The sequence below is a fragment of the Helicoverpa zea genome, chromosome 4 (genome assembly GCF_022581195.2).
Source record: "Helicoverpa zea isolate HzStark_Cry1AcR chromosome 4, ilHelZeax1.1, whole genome shotgun sequence".
NCBI classification, from domain to species: Eukaryota; Metazoa; Arthropoda; class Insecta; order Lepidoptera; family Noctuidae; genus Helicoverpa; species Helicoverpa zea.
The window spans coordinates 10,795,191-10,819,978 of record NC_061455.1 but is presented as its reverse complement, the minus strand read 5'-3'; the positions used below and the strand labels follow the sequence as shown (position 1 = coordinate 10,819,978).

The 24,788-nt window shown below is 34.5% G+C and overlaps 1 protein-coding gene across 1 annotated transcript in view; it reads right to left on the bottom strand.

Moving 5' to 3' along the window:
• Positions 1-24,788, bottom strand: part of LOC124629749 — a 76,740-nt gene that overhangs the window by 22,944 nt on the left and 29,008 nt on the right. The window contains exon 2 of the mRNA XM_047163282.1: positions 898-1,010. Within this exon, the coding sequence (XP_047019238.1) occupies positions 898-1,010 (113 nt within the window). The remainder of the gene's footprint in view (positions 1-897; positions 1,011-24,788) is intronic.

Here is a 24,788-nt window from a genome sequence, read left to right as displayed (position 1 = left end):
CTCTGGCCCAAGTACACCGACAAAATAAACGTCAGTTTCCTAAATCAACTGTTTACTATGGGATTTCACGGTCCATTTGCAAATTAAATAGTTGTTTTAAGAAATCAGACGCTTGTGATTTCGGTAAACTTGGGCCGAATAGGTTTATATATAATCAGGAAATGCAATGAAATGTCTAGTATTAAAATGATAACATTCAATTCAAAATTCACCAACAATTATATCCCCCAACACATTTGACTACCAGGTGTAGTTAAGCACTTTTGTTGTCGACTGTTCTCTTAACAAATATATCTGTAGTTGTGTTGTACAGTCGCGTAGAAGAAGTCGTAAGCAGCTTTTGTTCTAGTTTAGAGTCACGATCGTGCCGGAGGTGTTGAAGAGGTATTGTACTGTTGTTAGGCTGTAGGTACGTATTTGTTCAAGAAAAGTAACGTATTTTTAAAACTACATTAGTATTGTCCTGTAGGATATACTTTTATTAGTTGTAGTCTATCATTTAGCTAGCGATTTTACTACCTTCATAAGTGTAAAAAATACACAAGAAAACCAGCTTTTCTACGACACATAAGGTGCCTATTTATGAATCTTGGAAAACTTCATAAATATGATTTTTGTCAGGTTTCCAAATTTAAGTGATACTTTAAGGTTATAGGGGCTGTCTAAACTTTTGGTGAAAACGAAATTCTTCTTAAGTGTTCCGTAAATGCTCTTAGGGGATCCCTAAATTTAGGTATTTGTTGATGAAAACGGCCATAACGGTCTTATTAAAGTTACACCTGAAATAACAAAGGAGTAACCATACATTTTCATAGGTTCAAACTTTGACTTTACTCCATGTTATACTATACTAAAAAGAGGATAAAAGTAACACATTTAAAGTAAAAAAATACCCACCTTGTAAAGAGATTCCGGGTCGACATTATGGTCGCAACGTAGCACCGCGCTGTGGTGGTGCACCACGAACCGTGGCGCGCGCAGCTCCACCCATACCTCGGACATGCCAGCCACTGTTGAGAAGGGAAATACAGATTTTATCGATATTATAATAAATAGTGTACTTATGTAAATAATAATTCATTAAATAAGTTATAATGCATATTATCTCGTTATAACCTGACTGATTGTATGTTTGTCTGTTAATGAAAGATATGAGAATTTTAAATTATATAAATACATACTTAAATGGCATGTAATATACCTAAGAGTAATTGTTGTAACAATATCAGGAAAATGTCAATAGGTATGGCTTGTTCATATTTAGTTGAGCCCTAATTTTGTTATTCTGAGAAATCGCTACTGACAGTAAAGCCTTTGAATAGTGGCCCCCTTTGAATATCTGATACAGGACTTCATGCTCAACTTACTTACATTTTGCGAAAATCAATGAGCTCTTAGTGTAACCAAACAACATTATATTTGAAGTTTTTTGAAAATTACACTTTTTTTTATAGAGCAAGTTTTTCAGTTCATAAATAAGCAATACGGGCCTATCCCATAATAATCTGCATCAAGAATGTTATAAGACTATTTTTTGTGACTTTTTTGGCCACAAACTGCAACTTCAGGATATACAACAAAAACAAACAAGTTTTTTCACAAAACATAACTATCGCGAGACGGCGGGAAATAATAGCATTATCCCCAACTTCGCTTGTAAAAGCTTTTGCTTATGTGATAATATCTAGTCCATATACAAAGCTTTGTCTGCCCAAATATAATTTTCCCTTAGAAATATTTCCACCACAATATAGAGATATGAGTATTCCATATAATGTTGTTACATCTTTGCTTATTGCAAAAAAAGTGAAAAAAAATAAGTGTTCTTCAAGTTTTATTTCAATGACGACGCAATTATAGTGTCCAAAATGCACTTATATTCAGGTGCCCATTTCCTTACTATCTATGGGTGGCAATAAATGCATAACCCTCTGTACAAATAGGTCAGCAATGCAGTTGCGAGTCCCATGGTGTAGTAGGAGTCTATGAGCAGCGATAATAGCTTAACCATCCATCAGGCGTATAGATTGCAAAAAAAAAAACAAAGGGAACCGACCGCTTTATATGCACTCTAAAGCATATAGGGAGTTTATACACTAAAAATAGTAGCACCCATCCTTGGTGTAACCACACCTAGCATAGTTTAACCTAAACTATCATTTGTACAGCTACATCTCAACTACAAGCACCGAGCTATAATCGAGAGGTAAACGAGTTGTAAAAGAATCGAGAGCTATTTTCGAACGAGATAATCGACTAATAGTCGCATTTGTTACCGGCTTATCTTAGCTTTAAATGTGTGCGGCAAATTAGCAGAGTGCCAAGTGTCGCGATTGTGAGAATATTTAGTCGATACCGTTTATTTTAGTACTAATTAAGGGTTTATTTTTAGCTGTAGACTGTTGCTGAATAATAATGACGGAATTTTGGTTTCGCGTTCAATTAAATTGGGATATACCTACCTACCTTCTGTTTGGCGCTACTATTTCATCTTTTTACGTAGAATGTTTTACATTAAAAAATTAGGATAATTTGTTAAGATAATGTGTTTATTTTACAAAAACATCACCTTCCATCAAATATCATTGCCATCTTTTGAGTCAGAACTTAAAAATTATACAAATGCGACTACTCATTTCTATAATTAATTTAGTTTCGCAAACTTTCACAACACAACTTCAAAACAACTGCAATCAAAACTAAAAAAAACAAAATTAATCTAGCACCCAATTATAAGGCAAGACCAGACGGTTGCATATGAATATTTCCTAAGAAAACATATGCTTACAAACGAGACAATGAGGTCTTCGCCCCTCGAGGTAACGAGTCACATGTACCTACTAAGCTTTAACTTAAGACTCAGGGAAGGTAAGGCACATACATACCTACCTACTATTTACAGTGATAATTACTACCGTGTAATACCGAGTCCTGTATTTTACAGTAAGAGCGTAAGTAAAGACTTCACATTGTAGAATTTTAGGGTTGTGTCTGAAGTAGCTTTTACTTTCTTGTAGATGTTCAACTGTTTCCTTATTAATGACTAGCGGATGCTGATTGTAACGGGCAAGTATAAACGGGATCAATAATCCGCTTTTTTATTTTATTATCTTGAATTGAATACTGGATAGCCATTTACATCATGGTCAGATATTTTTTTCTGCGTCATCATTCACGAGTATGTAAGAATGATAAATAGATGAATCATTCACTTGAAACAATTGATGATTGAATAGAACAGTTCAGTATTTGTCAACTTTACAGTTACCACGTTATTTAAATAGAGAGCAGATATCTTGTATTCGACCAACGAATTATTTTACGTAGTAGAAAGTATGAGAATTACAATCCTAAACCTAATATTATTACAGGTATCTTGTTCCACCTACAAGGTGACATTCCACCCCAGTTAAAAGTGCTATGTGACGCAAACGGCACCGGTAACACTGAGTTTATGATGATCACTTTCTCGCTTCAGCCTACCGTTGCTAAATGACGCTATATTTCACCTCGCCCCCAGAGAACGGGCCGTAAACCCGGTGTAAATTTAACCTCTATCTAAATTTCAACCTCGCTAATCTCGATTTTCGCTGGATTGAAGATTATTTCGAAGGTAACTTTGGTAAGGAGATATTGATTAATGTTTTAGTTGCATCTGGTTTTGTTTGTCACCATTTACATAAGTTAGTTTTCAGTTACATGTTAAAAAAAAAGTAAGAAAATTCAAGACACATTGAAATACTCCGTAGTAGCTATTTAGGTACAAGTGTCTGGTACTTTAATATATGTTTGAAAGATGGTAAGACTATGGCAACGATCAATAATAAAATAGCCTTGAGTCAATCTGATATTGAGATCAGAGGTCTTTAAGAGCCTTTATTCCTCAAAAATAGTAGGCACTGTCAATTAAGTAAACAAAGGAACAGCTCAATTTTCTTCGCCGAATGTTCCAGAAAATAAAGGAAATAACAAAACACGACGAAACATAATGGATCGTGACAAATATAAACATTACGTTTTAATAATCGTGTTCTTGAGCGTGCCATAGCCACTGGCACCATTATTCATAATCAATCAACCACGAAAAATAACTCGAAATACTCATTAAGCTTAGAAGTATCTGCTATTATAATTATTTATAAGTTAAGCAGTTCACGGGCTTCTAAAAAATTATTATGGGATAAAGCATGCAACGGCTTTTACCTGTCTTTTAAATTGCCGTGTCGTTAAATATTTGAGGTTGCCATCAAGGTTAAAATGTACCTTAATTAGAGCAAGAATTTTTAAATTAGTTCTTTAATATTTGTCAATCTTTAATTTTGCAGGTTGCAATTTGTCCCGACAAATTGCAACCTGCATTCAGACTCTAAGGTAACTCGTATTAAAACGAATCGTTTTCCCGATTACAGCCGAGCTCAGCCGAGGCGGACAACAGCTGGCTCACACAACTCCGATTCGGAACTAACACTAAGAAATGCGTAATTAGTATCAGTTGCTGACCCACTTTGTGAACTTTGACCTGACTCAATATCCATGCATTTGGGTGTAACCGCTTACGGTTTGTAAAACGAGCCGTTGCTGTAATATAGTATGAATGTTTTCTGCAAAATTGTAAAGTAATCGTGTGGTATTTCGACTGTTTTTTTTTTTCATTTAATTAATACCTATAAATATTCATAACAATGATGGCATAAAATACTAGATTTAAAGATAAGAAGAAAAATTAAGGGCTACCAAATATAAAGCTACGTGTAAAGCCTACAATTTGGGACATTGCTTACGACCTAGAAATTGAATCTACCAAAATGAATAGCGGTAAAACCTTCACCCGCTTAAATCTAGTAACAACCATAAAGGCATATAGATAGCATCACAAACAATTGCCGCTTAATTTGCGTTAATTGCCCAATGTTTGGTCAAAATTATGTCACGGAAGGCGCTACTCTACCCACAACTTGCGCACCCCTATTTATTTGGTGTTATTACGTCTCAACTCGTGTTTGGAACAAAACACACAAGTTATAATGTCTTGTAATATTTGAAATAAAGTCCTTAAGACATTTGTATTTGGGTTAATGATGATGATTCGATATGGTTTTATTATTCTTGCTATGGTGGTTAGAACAATACATTTACCATACAAAAATGCATGGAAAAACCGTTTTTTTAGTTTTGTTTAGTTAGTCTGATAGGATTATTTTTTCATAAACGGTTCTTGATTACATTAAATTGATTATTTGATCTTATAGATAAACTAATTCTAAGCATTTACCTAGATTAACAATTACTAATGTAGTTTCATATCACATATCGTTATAATACTAGATGATTGCGATCAATCGATTTGTAAAGTCGAGTGGATCAAATGTGATTAGGTTAATCGTGATCAAATTCCGATACCATAGTGTTTACTAAAGCACTATACCGATATTTTACAATTTACGAAAGTTCGAGGTCAATGTCCTCTGGCCGGTCTAGTTGCTAGGAAGAAAGCTACATAGAATATTTTATGTGGGTCAGTTCAAAAAAAGTACGCAATAAAAACAAAGGACGGCTTTTCTTTGAATACCTATTAGTGTTTTTTTGGGCCCACTATCAGTTAAAAGCTAGGTAAAGAAGTGAGTGGTATATTTCATGTCTTTGAAAAAAAATATTTGAAACGCATGAACAAAGGTAAACTATTGGAAAGTTTCCTTCGTTAATACTCACTTATGTAACTTAACTTATGTTTTAATTGGCTTTCATGTTTTCTGATGGCTAATCTTCGCCCTCTATTTATTCAAAAACTGAAAAGTTATTTTGTATGCTTACAAAAAACTACTTTGTCAGTAAATCGCCGGGAAGCCGTGAATAAAAACCAGCGATTTTATGAAATTAATCAACTATTATAGGTACCTACTGCTTACGAAATTGCCACCTTCAGTAAATATCAGTTATCAAAACCTCCTAATCTAGTTAATCCCTCCAACTATGTGTAATAATACATAATTATTGTGTTCGTATCTGGAGTCGGTTCACTATAGGATTTCAATTTCTAAATAAGAAGCGGCCGCCACAAAATGTCTACAGTGGATTGCCAAGAGGAAATCTCGTGAGCTGCGCCGACTGCTCGTTATTTGAAGTATCGTCCAAATGTCTATTTCACTTGTTTGAACTAATTTAACGTTAATGATGCTTACTTTGGTTCGTTTTACAACTGACTTCTGCCAGCGGTTTAACCCGCTACTGGGAAATACTTCGTTCAACCTGATAAAATGTAGCTTATATAAATGTGCTATCTAACACTGTAAGGGTTTTTTAAATGGATCAAGTAAGGTCTGGGATTAGTCTTTCAAACAAGCTATGAAAAAACTTATATATAAAAAACTTATACGATAATATAAACCAATATTTTTAGTTGTCTACATCTTGTTCCATTCAGCCAAAAATGGTACATGATTCAAATTCTAATTCAAGTTCAAGTTTTAATGATATGGTCCTCAAAAATAAAACTGAACAAATCAACAACCATAGTAATTTCAAACATTCTCCAAAACTCAACGGAAAAATACGAAAAATATGTTCTTAAATCTCCGACGAGTTCGTTTCCAATGTTTTATTCTCCAAATAAAATTCATGATAAAAATCACATTTGTTTGAAAACATCTTCGAAATTCGTTTCGTGTTCGCGACAGACATTTTTATGCGTTGTAGGTCCTTTTTTATTACGTCGCTGTGTAAGGAGATGTAGGTATTCTGAAAACAATAAAATCTTTTCGTGTATATTGTGTAGGATAATGGTGATGAAGCTGTTTGAATGTGTGTTTCGGTACTTGATTGAATAATAAAACTTGATGTCTTTTGTAATTTTCATATTTACATAACGATGATTTATGAAATCTTTTAACTCTTACTTATATTGAAACATGAAAGTAACTCTGTCTGTCACGCAAATAAACAACGTGAAACTATCGAATCGATTCAAAGAGAATTTGATACACAGGTAATTCAAAGTCTGTTAAAGAACATATGCTACTTTTTATCCAGGTGCCGGAATTAGTTCCTTCGGGACTTGGGTAGAACTGCAGGGAACAGCTATTAATCAAATAAATGATTGTTAAGAAAACAATGTTTTTATCAACTATAATATTACTTGGTAGGTAAGGGTTGGGTTATCTGAGTAACTGGGTTGAGGAGATCAGAAAGGCAATCGCTCCTTGTAAAGCACTGATGCTCAGCTGCACCCGTTAACACTGGTAGCCGACCCCAATATAGTTGGGAAAAGGTTCAGAAGATGATGATGAATATTAATTAGTAACTACCATGAAATTACATCCTCAAAATACAAACTGCGAGGAAGTTCCCATCTATTCTGAAGACCGGAATGAAAACTAGAATAATGAAGAGAACAAAAACACTACAGTTCCCGCATAAAAAGATTTCGCTCACAAAAGACAGGCCTTGGGCCAAACTACAGAACAAATTTTGTTACGCTTTGAATATAATTTGAATAGCGTTATTCCGTAGATAAAATATTATTTCTTAATTACATAGTAGCGGTCCCTCGTGCCTGTAGGCTGTAAAAGGGTCTAGTAGCTGTTTAAGTAAGGGGTGACTTTAGAAAACCATATCTGGGAAGTAATTGCTTTTTAGTTGTAACGTTTTAAGTGGTTGCTAGTTTTTAGTGTGGAAAAATGTGATATTACTTATAAATATAAAGCTGAAGAGTATGTAACTTTGTTTGAACGCCATAATCTCAGATATTACTGGACCGATTTAAAATTAATAAGTATTCTTTTGATACGTATTATGTAAAAAACATAGAATGATCAGATCAGATTAGATACAACGTATACATATTTACAAACAGTAATTTCATTATTTTTGAATACCAAATAACACTTTTACCTATGAATGTTTAAAATGCAAAAAGTATCGCAGTAATGAACATTTGCCTTTCTAAGAACACCTAGTTTAGAAGCAGAATTAATTAAAACCCAGACAGTGGCGACGAGACATTGTTTAAAACAATGACATGCTAATTTAAACGTGTTATTTTGAAGAGTTATTCTTTAATTAACTTGTAAGCACTCACATTAATTAGCTTTATATTTGGTAACCACATCAAACTTACGTAAATACATATTTAAACTAAAATATGAAAATAATTTTACGTAAAATGTCATGTATGGCGTGTAAATTTTTATTTAAAAAATACTGGAATAAATGCCACTATTGGAGTTATTTAGCACCCCTATTACAGTAAGTAAGTAGCATAATTCGTACTAGAACACCTTTTGAAATGGCTTGATTAACTGCACTTAAAACTTAATTATGAGTTCTCTTTGAAAGTGTTAGCCAACTTTAAAAAAATCTACGCTTTTTAACATCGAACTGAAAACTTTAATCCCACCAAAAACATTAAATGTAAAAAAATGCCAAGTCTCTCGATGCAGTCTTTCCATCGTAAAAAGTTTTGAGATCTCATAGAAGCCAAGTCCTATTCAAAATATTTTGTAGTTATAAATCAACATTTAGTAATTGTATCAATAGTTTTCTTTATATTATAATTATAGTGACTTGGCAATGAGCACAAGAAGAAACAAATAAAACGGCATATTTGGAGGAGTTGAAAGTTACACACACCGCATGCGTAAACATTAATATCACAAAATTAATTTTCTTTTGGTTTATCCGTGTCGTCCCAACCGAATTTCGGCAACGGCAGTCATTCTTAGTGCACTCTCGATTTTTTTTTTTCATTTACTTTCATAAAGCGATGGCATAAGGTATTCTTAATTATTGTATTGGAGCATGTAGTCGGTAGTGACCATCATGATTCACACATAACAAATAATCTGATCACTGGTCTCGTCAGTAACATTTGCACATAATTCCAGGCAGCAAGCAGCTTTTAATTTGTGCTCATTGCCAAGTCACTATAATTATAATATAAAGAAAACTATTGATACAATTACTAAATGTTGATTTATAACTACAAAATATTTTGAATAGGACTTGGCTTCTATGAGATCTCAAAACTTTTTACGATGGAAAGACTGCATCGAGAGACTTGGCATTTTTTTACATTTAATGTTTTTGGTGGGATCTCATTTATTTTTTGTAAGTGTGTTTCTTTCTTTTACTTTTAGGTGACCTCACAATTTCTTGGACGTCAGCTACTGCTTTGCTTAGAACCCATTCTCTATCTCTATCTCTTTTATTTCTTCTCTGAGGCTTCGTTACTTCTAAGGTAGACAAGTCTGGGCGATATATACTTCGGAGTCGATTATATTCAGCTATTGCTGTCTCCTGAGCTTTGACACTACTAAAATTCACATTTATTAAATGTAATCCACCCAAACTAGTCACTCTTGAAAGGGCCACGTATGCTTGACCGCAGGTAAAAACTGAAGAACCTATATCCATCATTGCATTGTTTAGGCTTAGCCCCTGACTCTTATGTATGGTTATAGCATAAGCTATGCATATGGGGAATTGTTCCCGATGAACATACGCTCTAGATATAATTTCAAATTTAGTTTTAACAGCACAAAGTTCATATGAGTGGTCATTACTAAATTTGATTACTATTGTTTTTACTTTCTTTAGGTCCTCAGGATCATACTTTACACTTTGTACTATACCGATGGAACCATTTACTAAACCTAAACTAACGTCAATATTTCTTCTTAGCATCACTTTTGCTCCTATTTTTATAACTATATTCTCCTCTAGGCCTGCTGTCATAGAGGCATCATCTTCATATTTTCTTATGCATTCGCGAGCCCTTTTCAATAGATGTTTCGGACAATCTATACTATCTCTGGCAGTAAGTTGTATTTCGGGGGTGGGAAGGGAATTAAGCATAGCACTGTTTAATTGTTGGCACATATTTTTGGTAGGTAATAAGCAAACTGTATCATCAGGAAGATTCGATAAATATTGGATAATTTCACGTAATCTGTTTTCATTGGAATGAGAATTAAGAGTAATTAATCGACTAGTTAATAAATCACGGTCTTTTTGTAAAGTAACACCTAATCTTATTCTATTTAACATTTCAACGAAGTTAGAGTCATTGAGCTGTCTCATGTTGATAGTGAGTTCGTCATAGTTAAATAACTCAGCCCAGAGATTAGGCATACTCAGAGAACCTAAGAGTTTATGAGTTTCGGCGACAGTCAGTTTTGTAAAAGGAGAACTTTCTCTTACTGGAGGCAGTTGTAAGAGATCTCCGAAAACTAACATGTGTTTTTTTCCAAACCACCCATTTTCGTCTTCCCCGCTATCAAATATTTCAGACAAGCGTAAATGAATATACGTTAGTGTAACATTTGATATCATTGACACTTCATCTATTATAAACAACACTACATCTTTCAAATCTGATCTCAACACCTGAAGGACTTCGTCAGAAAGTGGTTTATATTGAGGGGTTTGCTTGTGCTCTACAGGCAGCTGCAAGAGACGATGTATAGTCAAGCCATTCACATTGAATGCAGCTATTCCTGTAGGAGCACTAATAGCGACTTTTTTATTTAAGAAGCTTTGTACCCAGGCTTTTAAAGTTTTTATTAAAAAGCTTTTGCCAGTGCCACCAGTTCCACTTACAAAGCAACGTAGAATATTACCGTTATCATTAGCGTTATTTATTGTTTTTGTTACCATGTCGAATACTCTCTTTTGATCAACGTTAAGCTTTGCGATCATACTTTCAATATTTTCATCAGACTGCTTATCTTCTACTAGGTTGATTCGTTGAAAGTCATCCATTGCATTAACTGCCTCTAAAGCTTCAAAATGTAATGGGTTTTCGGGGCCCTCGTCATCATCAACGTTTTCTTTGTGCTGGTTTATTTCGGCAACTTTTACTTCTATCATTTCAAAAGCTTTCTCCATCTTGTACCTCGATTCTAATCTTGCGTTACCATAGTCGACTCCCTCTTTGAGATCATCTTTTGATACGTTAAAAGCCTCCGTATAAGTTTCACATCCCATCTTAAGTTCATCCAGGGAGCGCCATGGTTTAAACAAGAGAAGCAATGAGAAAAAGTATTTTTCTGGTGTCTGCTCTACGTCGTACAAATAGTGATTAATCAAATATGGTCTATTCCTCCTTTTTAAGAATTTTTTACCGTCATGTAACTCATAATACTCAACTTTGGTAGAAACTGGACGTGATCTAACAATGTCGTAATTTTGGGCAAAACTGTATAAATTAATTGGCTCTAACTCTTTAGGCCTATTTGGGTAATAGTCATCAATCCAAGACTCATAATATATATCAGTAGACTCTGGTTCAAGCATCATCATGTCAGTCTTAGATTTAACGCGTCGGTTTCGATAAATATTTACGTCAAGCCATCGAATTGTTGTATTTGGGTCAGTGCCGTACAGAGGAATGCCAAGCAATGTATCACTTGCTTCAAGGGCTCCACACTCTCTATTAGACAACCCTCTAAGTCCAATATTAAATAAGCGGCTTCTTAAGGATTTTGTTGAGTTCAAATCTTCGAATAAATCAGTTGTGTGGGTTTTTTCACTTTTGGTTGTATATTTTGTGACGTAATAATTCAAGATAGCTGTTTTTTCGCCAACGTATTGAATGTCGGTATTGCCATTCCATGCTAGCAAAATTGCAGGATTGTAATCATTAACCATTGACCACTCTTTCTTCCGGACGATATTGTAAAGTCGATTATTAGGGGATAGTGTTTTTCTTGCAGCTATTGATTCAACGATGTCTCTAATGCTAATGGCTTCTGTGATTGGGCGCGGAAACCCAAATCGACAGACTGACACAAACCCTTTTCTAGTCTTTTTTTTTCGCATGCAGTAGCTATTGTGTTTATGTATTTGATATGATGTGACTCTTTTGTACAAAGTAGGTGAAATGTTTCTATCCGGTATAGCACAAGTAATGTACTTTGTTATGAATGAGGCAACATCTTCAAGTGAGGACTCGTGGATAATAGGGGCATCTTTAACCCATAACATTAAATGAAAATGTTGCGCTCCACGAGACTGATATTCACGTCTCCAAAAGTAATGTATAACCTTTCCAAGTGGCTCATCGGATGACATTATAAAATCCAACATGGCTTTAAACTTGTTATCAATGAATCGGGAAGTGGAAACGGGATCTAGCGCAACTAACTCACTAATGCTTTTGTTCGCCATTTCAGGACCATTGACCTCCTTAAGATATTCACCTAAATCTTCCCACATCCATTCCGAAGGACTTATGGTTAGAAACCAAGTTGCAGGCCCGTAATTTTGTGTCATGCAGTTAACATCGTTTCTTGGTTTTTTCCAAAATTGTTCAGTGTTTCGTAATCTGCCAAATATTGCTGTCAGGTCACCTTCCAACTCTTCTTTATTCAGCATATCAAAATACTGTTCTACGGTCAGTTTGTGCTTTTGATTGACACAGTTCATTTTATAAAATATCCCTGAGTTAATTTGACGCAGATTTGCATCATTTAATAAAAAGAAAAGGTATTGCTGATTTAGGCGAAACTGAGAATGCTTCGACTTTAGTCTGGCTTTGATAAATTCACTAGATGTTAACTTTTGCTGACGGACATGAGACTGCCCATATTTGCCTTCTACATAGAGGTCAGGGAAGCATTTTACATCTAAATCTTTATCTCGTGAATCTATTGGAGCAGCGTTTACCTTGAGCATCTGGTATAGTTCCGAAATGGGAGCGTTTCTTCTCCTTTCGTTCAAAGGGTAAATTGTGTACTGTTCAAAGTTATCAATTTCTTTTTGAGAAGTAATTTGAGTAAGAAGTGCACTGTTGCCTTCTACAGTCATGTCATCTGCCGGAGATTCTGATCGATCAACTATATGTTGCACATTGTCATTTAAATGGCTAATTAATTGTTGGGGAGAATCGGGTAGATTTATTTGGGAATATAGAGCATTTTTACATTTAAGATATTGCAATGCTCGGTAAACCTTATTTACATCTACTATATCTTCCCACACTATTTTTGATTTTGTTGGCATACCTCGTACCATGATAAAGAGTTCCGGGTTGGCAAGCGGATTTTCTGGTGTAGGTAGCTTTTTTATTGTTTCTTCAAGAGGCAACGGCAGATGGAAAGTTCGGCCTTTTACTTTCTTCACCATATGGTGATGAGGTAAATGTTTGTTTGCAACGGGGTTCATTGACATCACTACTTGAAATGCTTTAGCACGTTGAATCAATATCTTTTCAAAGTCATTTAACTGGCTTATCTCTTGTGGAACAGTACTAATGTAAAGATCGTTTAAAATACAGGTTGCTGGCAGTTGATTTGCTCTAATCTTTTGTAAACATAAATGGCAAATCTGTGGACTATGAGTTAAATTATGTTTGTTATAATATTCAACTAGATTACTCCAAACAGTAGTGTTGATAGGATTTCTTAAGCGGTTCAGAGAAGAAACGTCTCTTATGAAACAAAGTTTCGTACAAGACATGCATTCATGCTTAGGAGTATCAAGACTTTTTAGTTTTAGGGATTTGAATGCGACCTTATATTTATTAATAATGTCATCTTCAACAATTTCAGTCGATTCTTCATTGTCCAGAATCGTACTGCCGATTGTTTTTGGTATTCCGTATTCTTTTAACTTTTTCAAATCTGTTGTTTCTAATGATTCATCTATATCATTCAAAAGTTTACAAATACTTAACACTTGATAAATATATCTTGAAATAGTTCTCAATCGTGGAAAATGCGATTTTACAGTATTTATGTAAGTTAGGTATTCAAATATTACCTTTTGTTCGATTAACGCGTAGTATTGGATTATAGTTTTGTCCGCTAAGTGTTCAAATATTTTTGTTAGTTTTCCGATAATATTCTTATCTAGCGAGCATATATCATCACAACAAGACCAAACTAGACTTTTACCTTGTTTTCCTATATCTCCAAAGACAGCTTTTCCAGCATCGTTTATTTTAATAGCTTTTTCCTTGGTACCGTATACTTTGTAGGTTTTTTCTCCGTAATATGGCTCTTGATTATCTCGGTGCTCTGATTTTCCCAGAAAAGCTTCTAATTTGTCTGTCAAAGTACTATTTGGGGGGCATACACTGAGTTTTTCTAATGATATTTTAATTTTTTCTTTTAACTTGTCTACGTTTTTAGTAAAATTCCCTAAAGCTTGTTGTCTACTATGCACTGTCCATTTTATTATTTTCTCTGCCTCTAATCTATCATTAAGTATTTTGGATAGTGCTTGAGTATATTTTTCTAAATTATACAGTTTTAATTTTAGTTTATCGTTTGATCTTTTCCTTCGAACTGATTCAAGATTCAATTGAGGATTTAAATCTTTGTAACGAGCTACAGCTGCCTGATTAACTTCGGGATGCAAGGCAGTATAACGAGCTACAGCAGCTCGATGCACTTCTGGATTCGAGGCAGTATAGCGAGCTACAGCATCTCGATTCACTTCCGGATTCAAGGCAGTATAACGAGCTACAGCAGCCCGATGCACTTCTGGATTCGAGGCAGTATAGCGAGCTACAGCATCTCGATTCACTTCCGGATTCAAGGCACTATAACGAGCTACAGCAGCCCGATGCATTTCCGGTTGGGAACGGCTGTACCGGACCAACGATTCCTTCCGTTTTTCTGGATTGTTCTGGCGATAACGGGCAGCTGCTTCTGTCAATTGTTGAGAACGAGAGATATTTGAGGTTTTTGGCCTGCCACGTTTAAGTTTTTTAGGCCTTCCCGCACTTTTACGATTTTTTTCACTAGCTTGGGTCGAGCTAGGAGAATCAGAAGTATTTTCATCTACCTGAAGATCTGATACTATGAAGTAATTATCGGGAACGAGTACTTCGTAATGACCTCCTAAAAAATTCCCAGTAAATCGTAAACGTTTCACTGGTTTCCTAGGATCATCACCGAATGATCCCTGCAAACGACCATTTTGGTAAACTTGGAAAATAAAGGGATACAATGCAGCGGCCGCTTTAAGTTCGGATACGGATCCATAGGTGGTTGTTTTCAGCATTGCAGCTGAATACATATCTGCATTGATATAAACGTCTCCACGTTCGTCGCAGGTATAGACTTGCATGTCATCCCAATTCTCCACTACATAATGGACGACAGCACGCCTAATATCGTTTGACGACTGAAAACTCCCATACATGCTGTATGACAACGAATGAAATAAACACGACCCATCTCCAGGAATAGAGATGACTCTGTGTGGACAAAGGTCGCCATTTATGTACAATATTTCACGTTCCATTACACTATATTTACAATTACTTCTATAACAATAGGGCTTAAACTTATATATATATGCAAACTAAATAGAACTAAACTAACTAACAAATAACTAACTAAATAAATATATATCTACTAACTTACAAACTATAACTAAACTAAATAACACGTAAAGTTCTCCGAATATCAATTATCACTACAATATTATTTAGTTTCGAAATGGGTTTTCATAGACAGATGGCGCTATCAAATGAAAATTATCGAATTATTTTGAAGTACTACTTACACTGCGCTTTGTAACGAAACCATAGCGCGATTCAGACAGGTACAACGCCATCTATCGAGCGCGCATACAATATTTATCGCAATACAATGGAGTTTTAGCTTTATTAATTTAATGAACTTTATGTATTAATTTGTATTAATGATAGTCTATGTATTACATTTATATTATTCTTTTCTATTCTATGTATGTATTCATCCAATTGAATAGGTACTTGAACAACGAACAAAGTTAACAATGCAGTCAAAATCCATACATAATGTTCTTGCCAAACCGCAAATATAAAATTGTTTTCTATGGCATATAATTTTTTAATGTTTTTATAATTTTTCCTTTATATGTGGCTAATGACCTATCTTGGTGCAAAATTTGAAGTTTCTAAGTCTGCTAGAAGTACCTTAGATTTTTGATGATCTGTCAGTGAATCAGTGAGTCAGTGAGTGACAAAATGGTGTAACTTTGATCGACCGTAACTCCTAAACTATTAATTCATTTGGCGTGTAATTTCGAACTTAAGCTTGTTCTAATGCCTACTATTATTCACCGAAAACCTAAACTCCTAGCTTTGTCCACGTCGAAGATATAGGGGGGGCGAAACAGCCGCGAACCGCTTCGAGAAAAGATGGTACGGCCGTGCCCGTTTTGCTCGAGACTTGGCAGGGGCACTGCCGTGCCCCCAGATAAAACCTTATTTATATACAAATTACAAGACAGATAGATAGATAGATATATTGTTTGTTATGTACCTCTATACTTTATGTAAAAAAAGTTCCACAATGGTCGGTCTTATCGCTAAAAATGAACTCTTAAATACAACCTTTTACCTCAAGCATTTTAAATGAAAAATATCCTAACACAAAATTCTAACTTTAAAACTATATGAAGTACATAATTTCTCAAGAACTTTACACAAAAACATTCATGTAATTTCGAGACTACAAGTTGTTTACACACTTGTCCTAAATGAACCCATTGTCATTGTACCACCTGTAATATTCTAAAGTTACACCCATCACGGTACTTTGTCACCTTAAAGGGCTGACAGCACCCAAATTGGGTTGACTCAAACAATTTTTTTACATACATTTTTTAAACTATACAGTTTTTGACGGCGAAAAAAATTGATGTGAATCTTAAACATATTTTGGAGAACCCTGTAAAATTCAAAACACGTTCTCGAAAAGTTTTCTCGATAAAAAAGTAGGTACCTATACTTCTTAAAATGAACTTCCAACAAAAATATACGTACTACTTTTCAATGTACATTGATAAAATGTATATCATTAACTGATCCATATGTAAATACAGAACTTAGTTGATTTTTATTTTTGACTACTCAACTTGTTTTAGAGCTATTAATTAATATTATGTAACGTTCCGTCATCAGGCTTCTCCTTCGTACGTATTTTGTTTTGGGAGCTGTCAGCCTCTTAAGGGTTACATTAAAAGGGATGTCACCCAATGTTACCCGCTCGGAGGCGCAATAGTTACATTATTAAGTAATGAAGTAGTGATTATAGACAACGTAATTCTTGTTGATGTTTTAGTCTTGTCAAATTAAATGCGGTTGGTGCTGTATTTTGATTGTTCATTTTGTTGTTGGAGGATTCATGACTTCTAAACGGCGCAGGTTTAATAGAGCTGTAGCTATTTGTGATGGGAAATATACATATACTTAGGGTTTTTACATATTACGCAGCAGGTGTAGCGGTAGCTTAACGCCACGTAGACTCATTTTTAAACTTAACAAGCTACTTTAAAAAGTAATTACTATTTTATTTCCTCAGAAACATTGAAAACAAAATCTTTAGCCATAAGTAAACCATTACATTTCAACAAAAGAAAACCATCAAAACACTAATTTCATATCCACCAAACATTTAAATTAATCCACAAATACGGTAGACAGTAAAATTTAATTCGTTCCCCTGGCCATGCCCTCGAACTACCCGCATTCTCCGCAGATGCAGACACGAGATGGAATTAATGGAGACCGACCACATTTCATGTTAGGAGTCACGAATTGCAGAGAACATACCACGCGTGGACTCACACACTAAATTATTACGGGCCACTAAAAACTTGTATTATACCCAAGTTTCAACAATTCAGGGTAAAAGCGAATAATTTAGTACATGACTTTCGAGATTATGTTCTAGACAAAGTGTCTTTTCTAACATATACATACCACACGTATTTTAAATTCCTATTTATACAAATACATACCTAGTCAATGTAAAGATACTTTAGCTAAAAATTAAATCTATATATTTATAAAAATAAAAAAAGGAAACATTTAAATATAGGTTGAATAGAAAAACAGTTTCAACAATTCAGGGTAAAAGCTAATAATTTAGTACATGACTTTCAAGATTCTATTCTAAAGATTGCCTAGAAAAAAATTGTCTGCATTGAAGTGCAGTCTTTCTTTTGTTTTTCTTAAAGTAAGATAGGATTGCAATTCGAGACGACTGGAGACAGATCAGGGGCAAGACGGCTTTACGAGCCAACACAGACGGGACGCGATAAGTTAAGAAAAGAGGCGCTAGTCCATAGATTTGTATGGACAGTGCTACTTTTAAAATCTATCAATATGCAAAGCTTAGACTTGGAAATCAGCTCGCTCTCGTTGCGTTTTAAATGGTAGGCCCATTTAAACATTTCATAGCTTTTTAGGTCATAAATGTGAAAGTTTATGGGTTGTATGTTAGGATATTTGTATGATTGTTTCCCAATTACCTACGCTCTAACAACTATGAACTATAGCTTACACATCAGAATAACTTGTGGGTGTACAAACATTATGAAAGATGTAAGTCGTTGGCATATCGTAGGACGTTAACACTGCCAAATAACTTTCTAGTGCCTAACAAGATTTTCTTAACAAGACTATTGTTTCTAAAAATAATTGTTTACATTACGCCTCAAGACAAAATCCTACGCGAAAGGTCACCAGCCAAATCCGCCTACTCAAAGCCTAACCAAATTGCACGAAAAGTTCAAGAAGTGAGATTATAGAATAAATACTTTAGGCTGTGAGAGCGATGGCCTTAGCTTGTTAAATAAAAAAAAAACACAGTCGAGAGCTGTTGTATAAATGTTGACTCACTTTCGAGCTGTTTGCTCTAAGAAGTGGACGTCCCTTAACCGACGAATGTAAATTCTTTCCTCCCTCTTCCTTTATTCGTAAATGGAGATTCCGATTCGTCTTACGGAAACGAGGAATTGCATTGCACGGACAATTCTGTTCCCGATACTTTTATTTATATTCTTCGATACAGGAATTTAGGTTTTGATTTTATCATTTCATTCTGGTTGGAATTTTGATTTTGATATTTTTTGCTTTACTGTGTTGGGAGATATTCTGCATGATATTTTCCCTTTACTTAAAATTATAGGTAGGTACATATTTTTATGTTCTCTGATATAAATATATGGACGTCAGATTTATATCAACACAATTCAATTAACAATGAAGGACAAAGCAATCAGAGACGCAACACAGCTTTAATATTAAATGGAAATGTCATGTTAGTGAAATACAAGGAGATGACTAAGGTAAACGCTTCCAGTGAGGCCCAATCAATGGTCAACAAAGGTAACGTAGTTGGCTCTGATTGGTCAACGGAACCTTGTTTGATTGCTCAAAACGCTGCCCCACTGTCTATGGAATTAATTCATTTACATACTGTCTAACCTCCTTACTTTATTGTAATTTAATCCTACTAATATTATAAAAGTGAATGTATGGTTGTTTGTTCCTCTTTCACGAAATTGGATGGATTTTGATGTAACTTGTCAGTAATGTAGCTTATATCTATCTATACTTATAATAAATCTGTAGAGAGGTCAATTCTGTACATTGAATATATTTCCAAAATAACTATTAGGGGGTGATTAGTGATCGATACTGATGCCAAAAATGCAATCAGAAAAATTTTTGTCTGTCTGTCTGTCTGTCTGTCTGTCTGTCTGTCTGTCAGTCTGTATATTCGTTATGGAAACAAAAACTACTTGACGGATTTCAATGAAACTTGGTACAATGATTCTTCATACTCCTGGGCAGGTTATAGGATACTTTGCATCACGCTACGATCAATAGGAGCAGAGCAGTGAAGGTAAATGTTGGGAAAACGGGAGAAGTTACTCCATTTTTTAAGATTCCGTCGCGTGTGCAACCCTTATGGTTACAGCTACACAGAAACCATGTATGACGGAAATGTTCTTCATAAAATTATGTAAAAAATATCCCATGACAGTATATATCTATCTTTTATGGTTGACTCACAATAACACGTAAAACTCTCTCGGTAGCTTAGCAGTTCGGAGTTTTCTGATTATATTTGTCTACTATTACGTTTATAACACTCTCACTCACACGAATTAAAAATAGTTAATAGTATTACCTATTCATTAAAAAAAGATTCATATAAATCGGTGAAGAAACACCAAAGTTATACACGAAAAACGGATAAGCCATCGCGCGTGAATACTGAATCACGCTATAAGGATCATTTTTGGGCATCTGTCGCCGCGCTCGACGCGGCTCGCGGCGCGGTGGTTGCGCGAGTTTCATACAATATTTGGCTCTTGGTGCGATTGATGCGAATAGGCGTTCAGAGTGTTCAACCTTATTGCGCGACTTTTAGGTTTTAAATAATTTATTTTTAACTTTCTTTTGTTGTTATTTTATAAAATAGGTTGGTACCTATTAGTTATTTTGGTAGTGTTTAAATATTCGTTCAAATTACAAATTATTAATAGTTTACATTTTATTTCTTAAAGTAGTAGTAGGTACGCATAGATTTAGATAATTGGAGGGGCTGGTGTTTATTATTTCTTTCTCTCTTTGCACGAAGTCCGACTCTAACGCGGACGAAGTCGCTGGCAGAAGCTAGTATCGAAATAAAATTCAAGTAGCTTTTAATCTGCTCGCAGAAGCTAGTGTGTCATAATATATGCAAAAGTGAGTTTCTTGTATTTTTTTGTCAGCGTAATATAGATGAAAAGTTGTACGTCACATTTCGAATTAGAAGCAGGTACACTTTGAATCCAGGTGCACAAAGCGAGGTGCTTTGCCTCTCTTGTAAAATAGATAAAAATGTAGCCCATCTGGACTCAGTTAAAACCATAGAAAAAGGCCAGTCTAGAATACTTTGTCTCTACAAAGAACCTATACGGAATTTATTTCTAGGAATCCAATTGTAATTTGCGTGTCTGTAACACAAATGTCTAGAGCACACTGCAAACTTTTAGTCGGCCGATAGTTTTTTTGGGCTTATAAATCAGTATGATGATGAATCCTACTACGCAAATTGGAAAGACCAGGTATTTTGCATGTATATGATCAACTGGAAACTTTGATTGAAATCAAGATTTTCTTTAAATATTGTTTGACATCTATCAATTGAATTGTCAGTCGACTGTTTAGTCAGTACTGTGGGGATACTCTTAGTTAACAGTTCTATTTAAGTAACATGAATATGAGCTGTGTTTAACGTGAAAGTAGTTTGTATAGCTGATATGAAGTTTGAGGCTCTTTGACAAGTGTATAACTTGTAAACTTTGTGAATAGAGGGGAAATGTGACGTAAATAGTCATTTGTGATGTCGTACTGATGTCGTGATAATTTATATCGTCGAATTTGCCATCAACCAAAAATAGAATAGAAAATGTCTACGCTATCTATATGTCAAAAAATTCAGCAAACTTACAGTCAGCCAAAAAAACTGAACAATCTCGTTTTAGCCCCTAACACTAAACACAGACTCGAAAACATGCAAACGAACGTTTATTCAAATTAGGCTGATAAATCGGCACTTTTCGATTGTCAAAAACAAAAGACGGCCTCCATCATCCTTCATCATAAGTGTATTTGCTGGGAAGAAGCATTTGAATGCAAACTCACCATCTCTTACATTTTTGCAAATACCCAAAACAAAATACATGCAGCTGAGTACCAGTGTTTCATAAGGAGCGAATGCCTTTTGACCTCCTCAACCCAGGTTTCCAGGCAATAAAAAAAAATTGTCCCCAAAATTCCCTCTATCACCATTTGAAAATGCGACAAAAAAATAATCGTTCAAAAGACTAGAAGTTTCCTTTATCGAATACGTTTCGTAGTTCCGTGGCCGACTGTAACTGACAGTTTGTTAACGGGCGGAAAACTCGTGTATCATTACACTCGGATTTAGTACTCGGTTACTGTGAGCTGAGCTATCGATATGGTGAGCTATAGTCGTGTGTATGTGTGTGTGGTAACTGTGAGCTGAGATCGTTATGTGTGCGTCGTGTACATGTGTGGGTTTGGGTGTGTGTGTGTAGTTAGGATGATGGCAGTTTTGTAGGCTTGCTAGGTATTAGGAATTTTGTTGGTTGGAGCCAGTAGGGATAAAGCATTTGCCTTATTTATTATTACACATTTGTGTGGCTAAAATGGAATTCAAGTTTCTAATCTAATAACGCGAATTGTGGGGCTACCTATTTACCTATTATTATTACTTTATATTTATCTCCTATCTTATTTTTACCTAAGCTAGACAGGGTGCCGTAGCCAAAGGTTTGTCTCGAACAAGTAAAGATTTTTGTTGATTAAAAAAACAATCATAAATATGGGTTTACAGGCTCTTTCAAGCCCATTTCATTTTGAGACTGGGCTTTTTTTGTAACTTTTCGTTAAGAAGAAAACAAAACTAATTTATTAAAGTGGATAGCAAAAATACTGAGTCTATGATAATAATTAATTACATTTATTTAAATAACGAGTATCCTTACTATAAAAAAGCTACTTAATCGATTTAATTAGTAGATATTTCAAAGCCTGAGAAAGGAGGCTACTTTTATCCGGATGTTTTAAGTAGTTTCCTCGAACCGTGAGTGGAACCTCGGGCAACAGCTAGTTAAAAATATATTTAAAGTAAAGAGACAGTAACAAAGGCGTGTATAGTTAATGTAATTTGTGAATCATCAACGTGGGAGGGGTTAATTAAAAGACACATCTGACAATTATCAGGCACGCTTGTTTTGACTTCAGAATGTCCTTATTTAAGTGCTCCGTGTTTAATGTATATTGACCTCTTTAGTAAATAAATTACTTTTTGATTAAAATCGTTTTATGTTATATAATTACGTAGTTTAACTGAAAATTACGTAGAGTGACAGACAGATAGAGCTTCAGTTAAAATAAAATTCATATTTAAGTATATTTTGACCTATTGCTGAAATAGATTTATTCGCAAATATTAACTAAATTAAGTTAAATAAATCGCATTTAGCGATATGTAAGAGAAACTAAAGTAAATTCACAGAACGAAAAAAAAAGAAAAAAAGCTTGAAGAATCTGCCATAGAAATACATGCTAATTATATATTATTACATTGCTGAAAATCGTTACTACGTTCGGATAAGGGCCTGTACTATTGAATTATATAGATTCGTATGTAATTGAAAGGGTCTCAATATGATGCGACATTTCACCTCCGTTGGTTTGATAAGCTGTCACATATTGTTATTTTGCCCTACATACATATCATATTTACATAAATAAATTATGAAAATCGTTACAAAGGTAGGATATAGTATTTACAAGCAGTTCTCAGTGATTTTCCGTAGCTGGCAAACTTTCTGCAGCGGAATAAAATGTAATTTCTCAGACACAAGACTGTACAATTAATCGGTTCAGTAATTATTTCGTGAAATCTCAGCAGACATACCGATATAGAACTTTCACATTTATAATATTATTAAGGATACATTAATAATCCTAGTATTGTAATAGGTCTGCGCATAAACCAAGATAAAGGTAGGTGTGAACTTAATATAAACAGTATTAAATATTGTGTTCGTGTTTAAACAAAAACATAAATTGTTCTGATTAAGGGCGATCACATTACGTAATTAATGCTTGAGAGCAATAAAATGGGAACAATAGGAGATTTAGTAGTTTTGATAAAATTACGGTAGCTTTATAATAATTTATATAGGTTTTTAAATAAATGCTTATCCCTTGGAAATCTTTATTATGTTGTAAATTAAGTTTGATTGCGTTTGTTTGCCTGCTTACGATTTCTATCTATTTCTTTCACTTTCTGTAACTAGAGAGGTACCTACATAAACTTAGCCTTACAGCTAAATAATTTTGCAATTAAGAACTTATACTAAATAATTGTACCATAGGTACATTCAACATATATAAGTGTCCACAGAAAATAGCAAAGGACTCGTAAAATTAAGACAAAGTCGATACTAAAGTTAGTTTCCAACTAAAGAACAATTGTAATCCCCAATGGACAAAGCATAATACTGCACAAATGTACTTGTACTGGAATTACGAGGGTATTTTCCAAAAGGTATGTCTTTTGAAAAATTGCTGAGAGAGTGTATGCTTTTATTTTGTTTGAGAAAATTGAGTTTTGCTGTTTTGTGTTGTTTTTGATGAGCTTTGTTTTTAAGTTGATGTGTGCCTTTTATCACGTGCCATTTGAATCGTGTGATTGCATCGAGTGCAGAATGTAATATTTTTGAGAATTTCGTCGTCCTCGCAGAAAATACCAATACGACAGAATTTTGTTTGTTCCATATTTCCATGAATTTTAACAAAAAAATAAAAAATTCCATTGCTATTTTTCAGTTTTGTTTTTGTCTGTAAGTACTGTGACTAAAAACGTGACAGCTGACCTTACCAAAAAATCACAATCCTAACAAAATAATCAAATTTAAATTCTAAAACGAATTAAAAAATATAAAACACAAAAGTGAATAACATTGTAAGTAGCACCGTCTCAAAGCTACGACAGGTGTCTACGGCACGCTACGACGCTACGAGCGTAGCCGAGCGTGTGCTACGCGCTGATGCACAATGCTAGAAAGCGTAGCGCTCGGAGTAAATGTTGCCTTCTGAGGTACCTACTAATAACTCTTGGTGTATTTATTTTAAAGGGAAACTTGTGACTAAATTATCCATTTATTTTCTTCATAAAATGACTCATATTTAAAAAAATATGGCTGAATTCCCAATTAAAATATTACCAACCGATTAAAAACAAATTGCGAAGCAGCTAACCAATCATCCAATATTAATAAATTGATATAAATTTTCCTTTAACACTCCCATCACATTAATAAGGTATCTAATAGAATTCGTGGAAGGCTCTCAATAACAGTAAACACTAACACACGGACACACAACGCGACCGTGAGCCAATTAGCGATAATTGTGTGCTGATGATCATGGGTATAAGTGACGATGTACACTGTACAAAGCGAAACATATAAACCCTTAT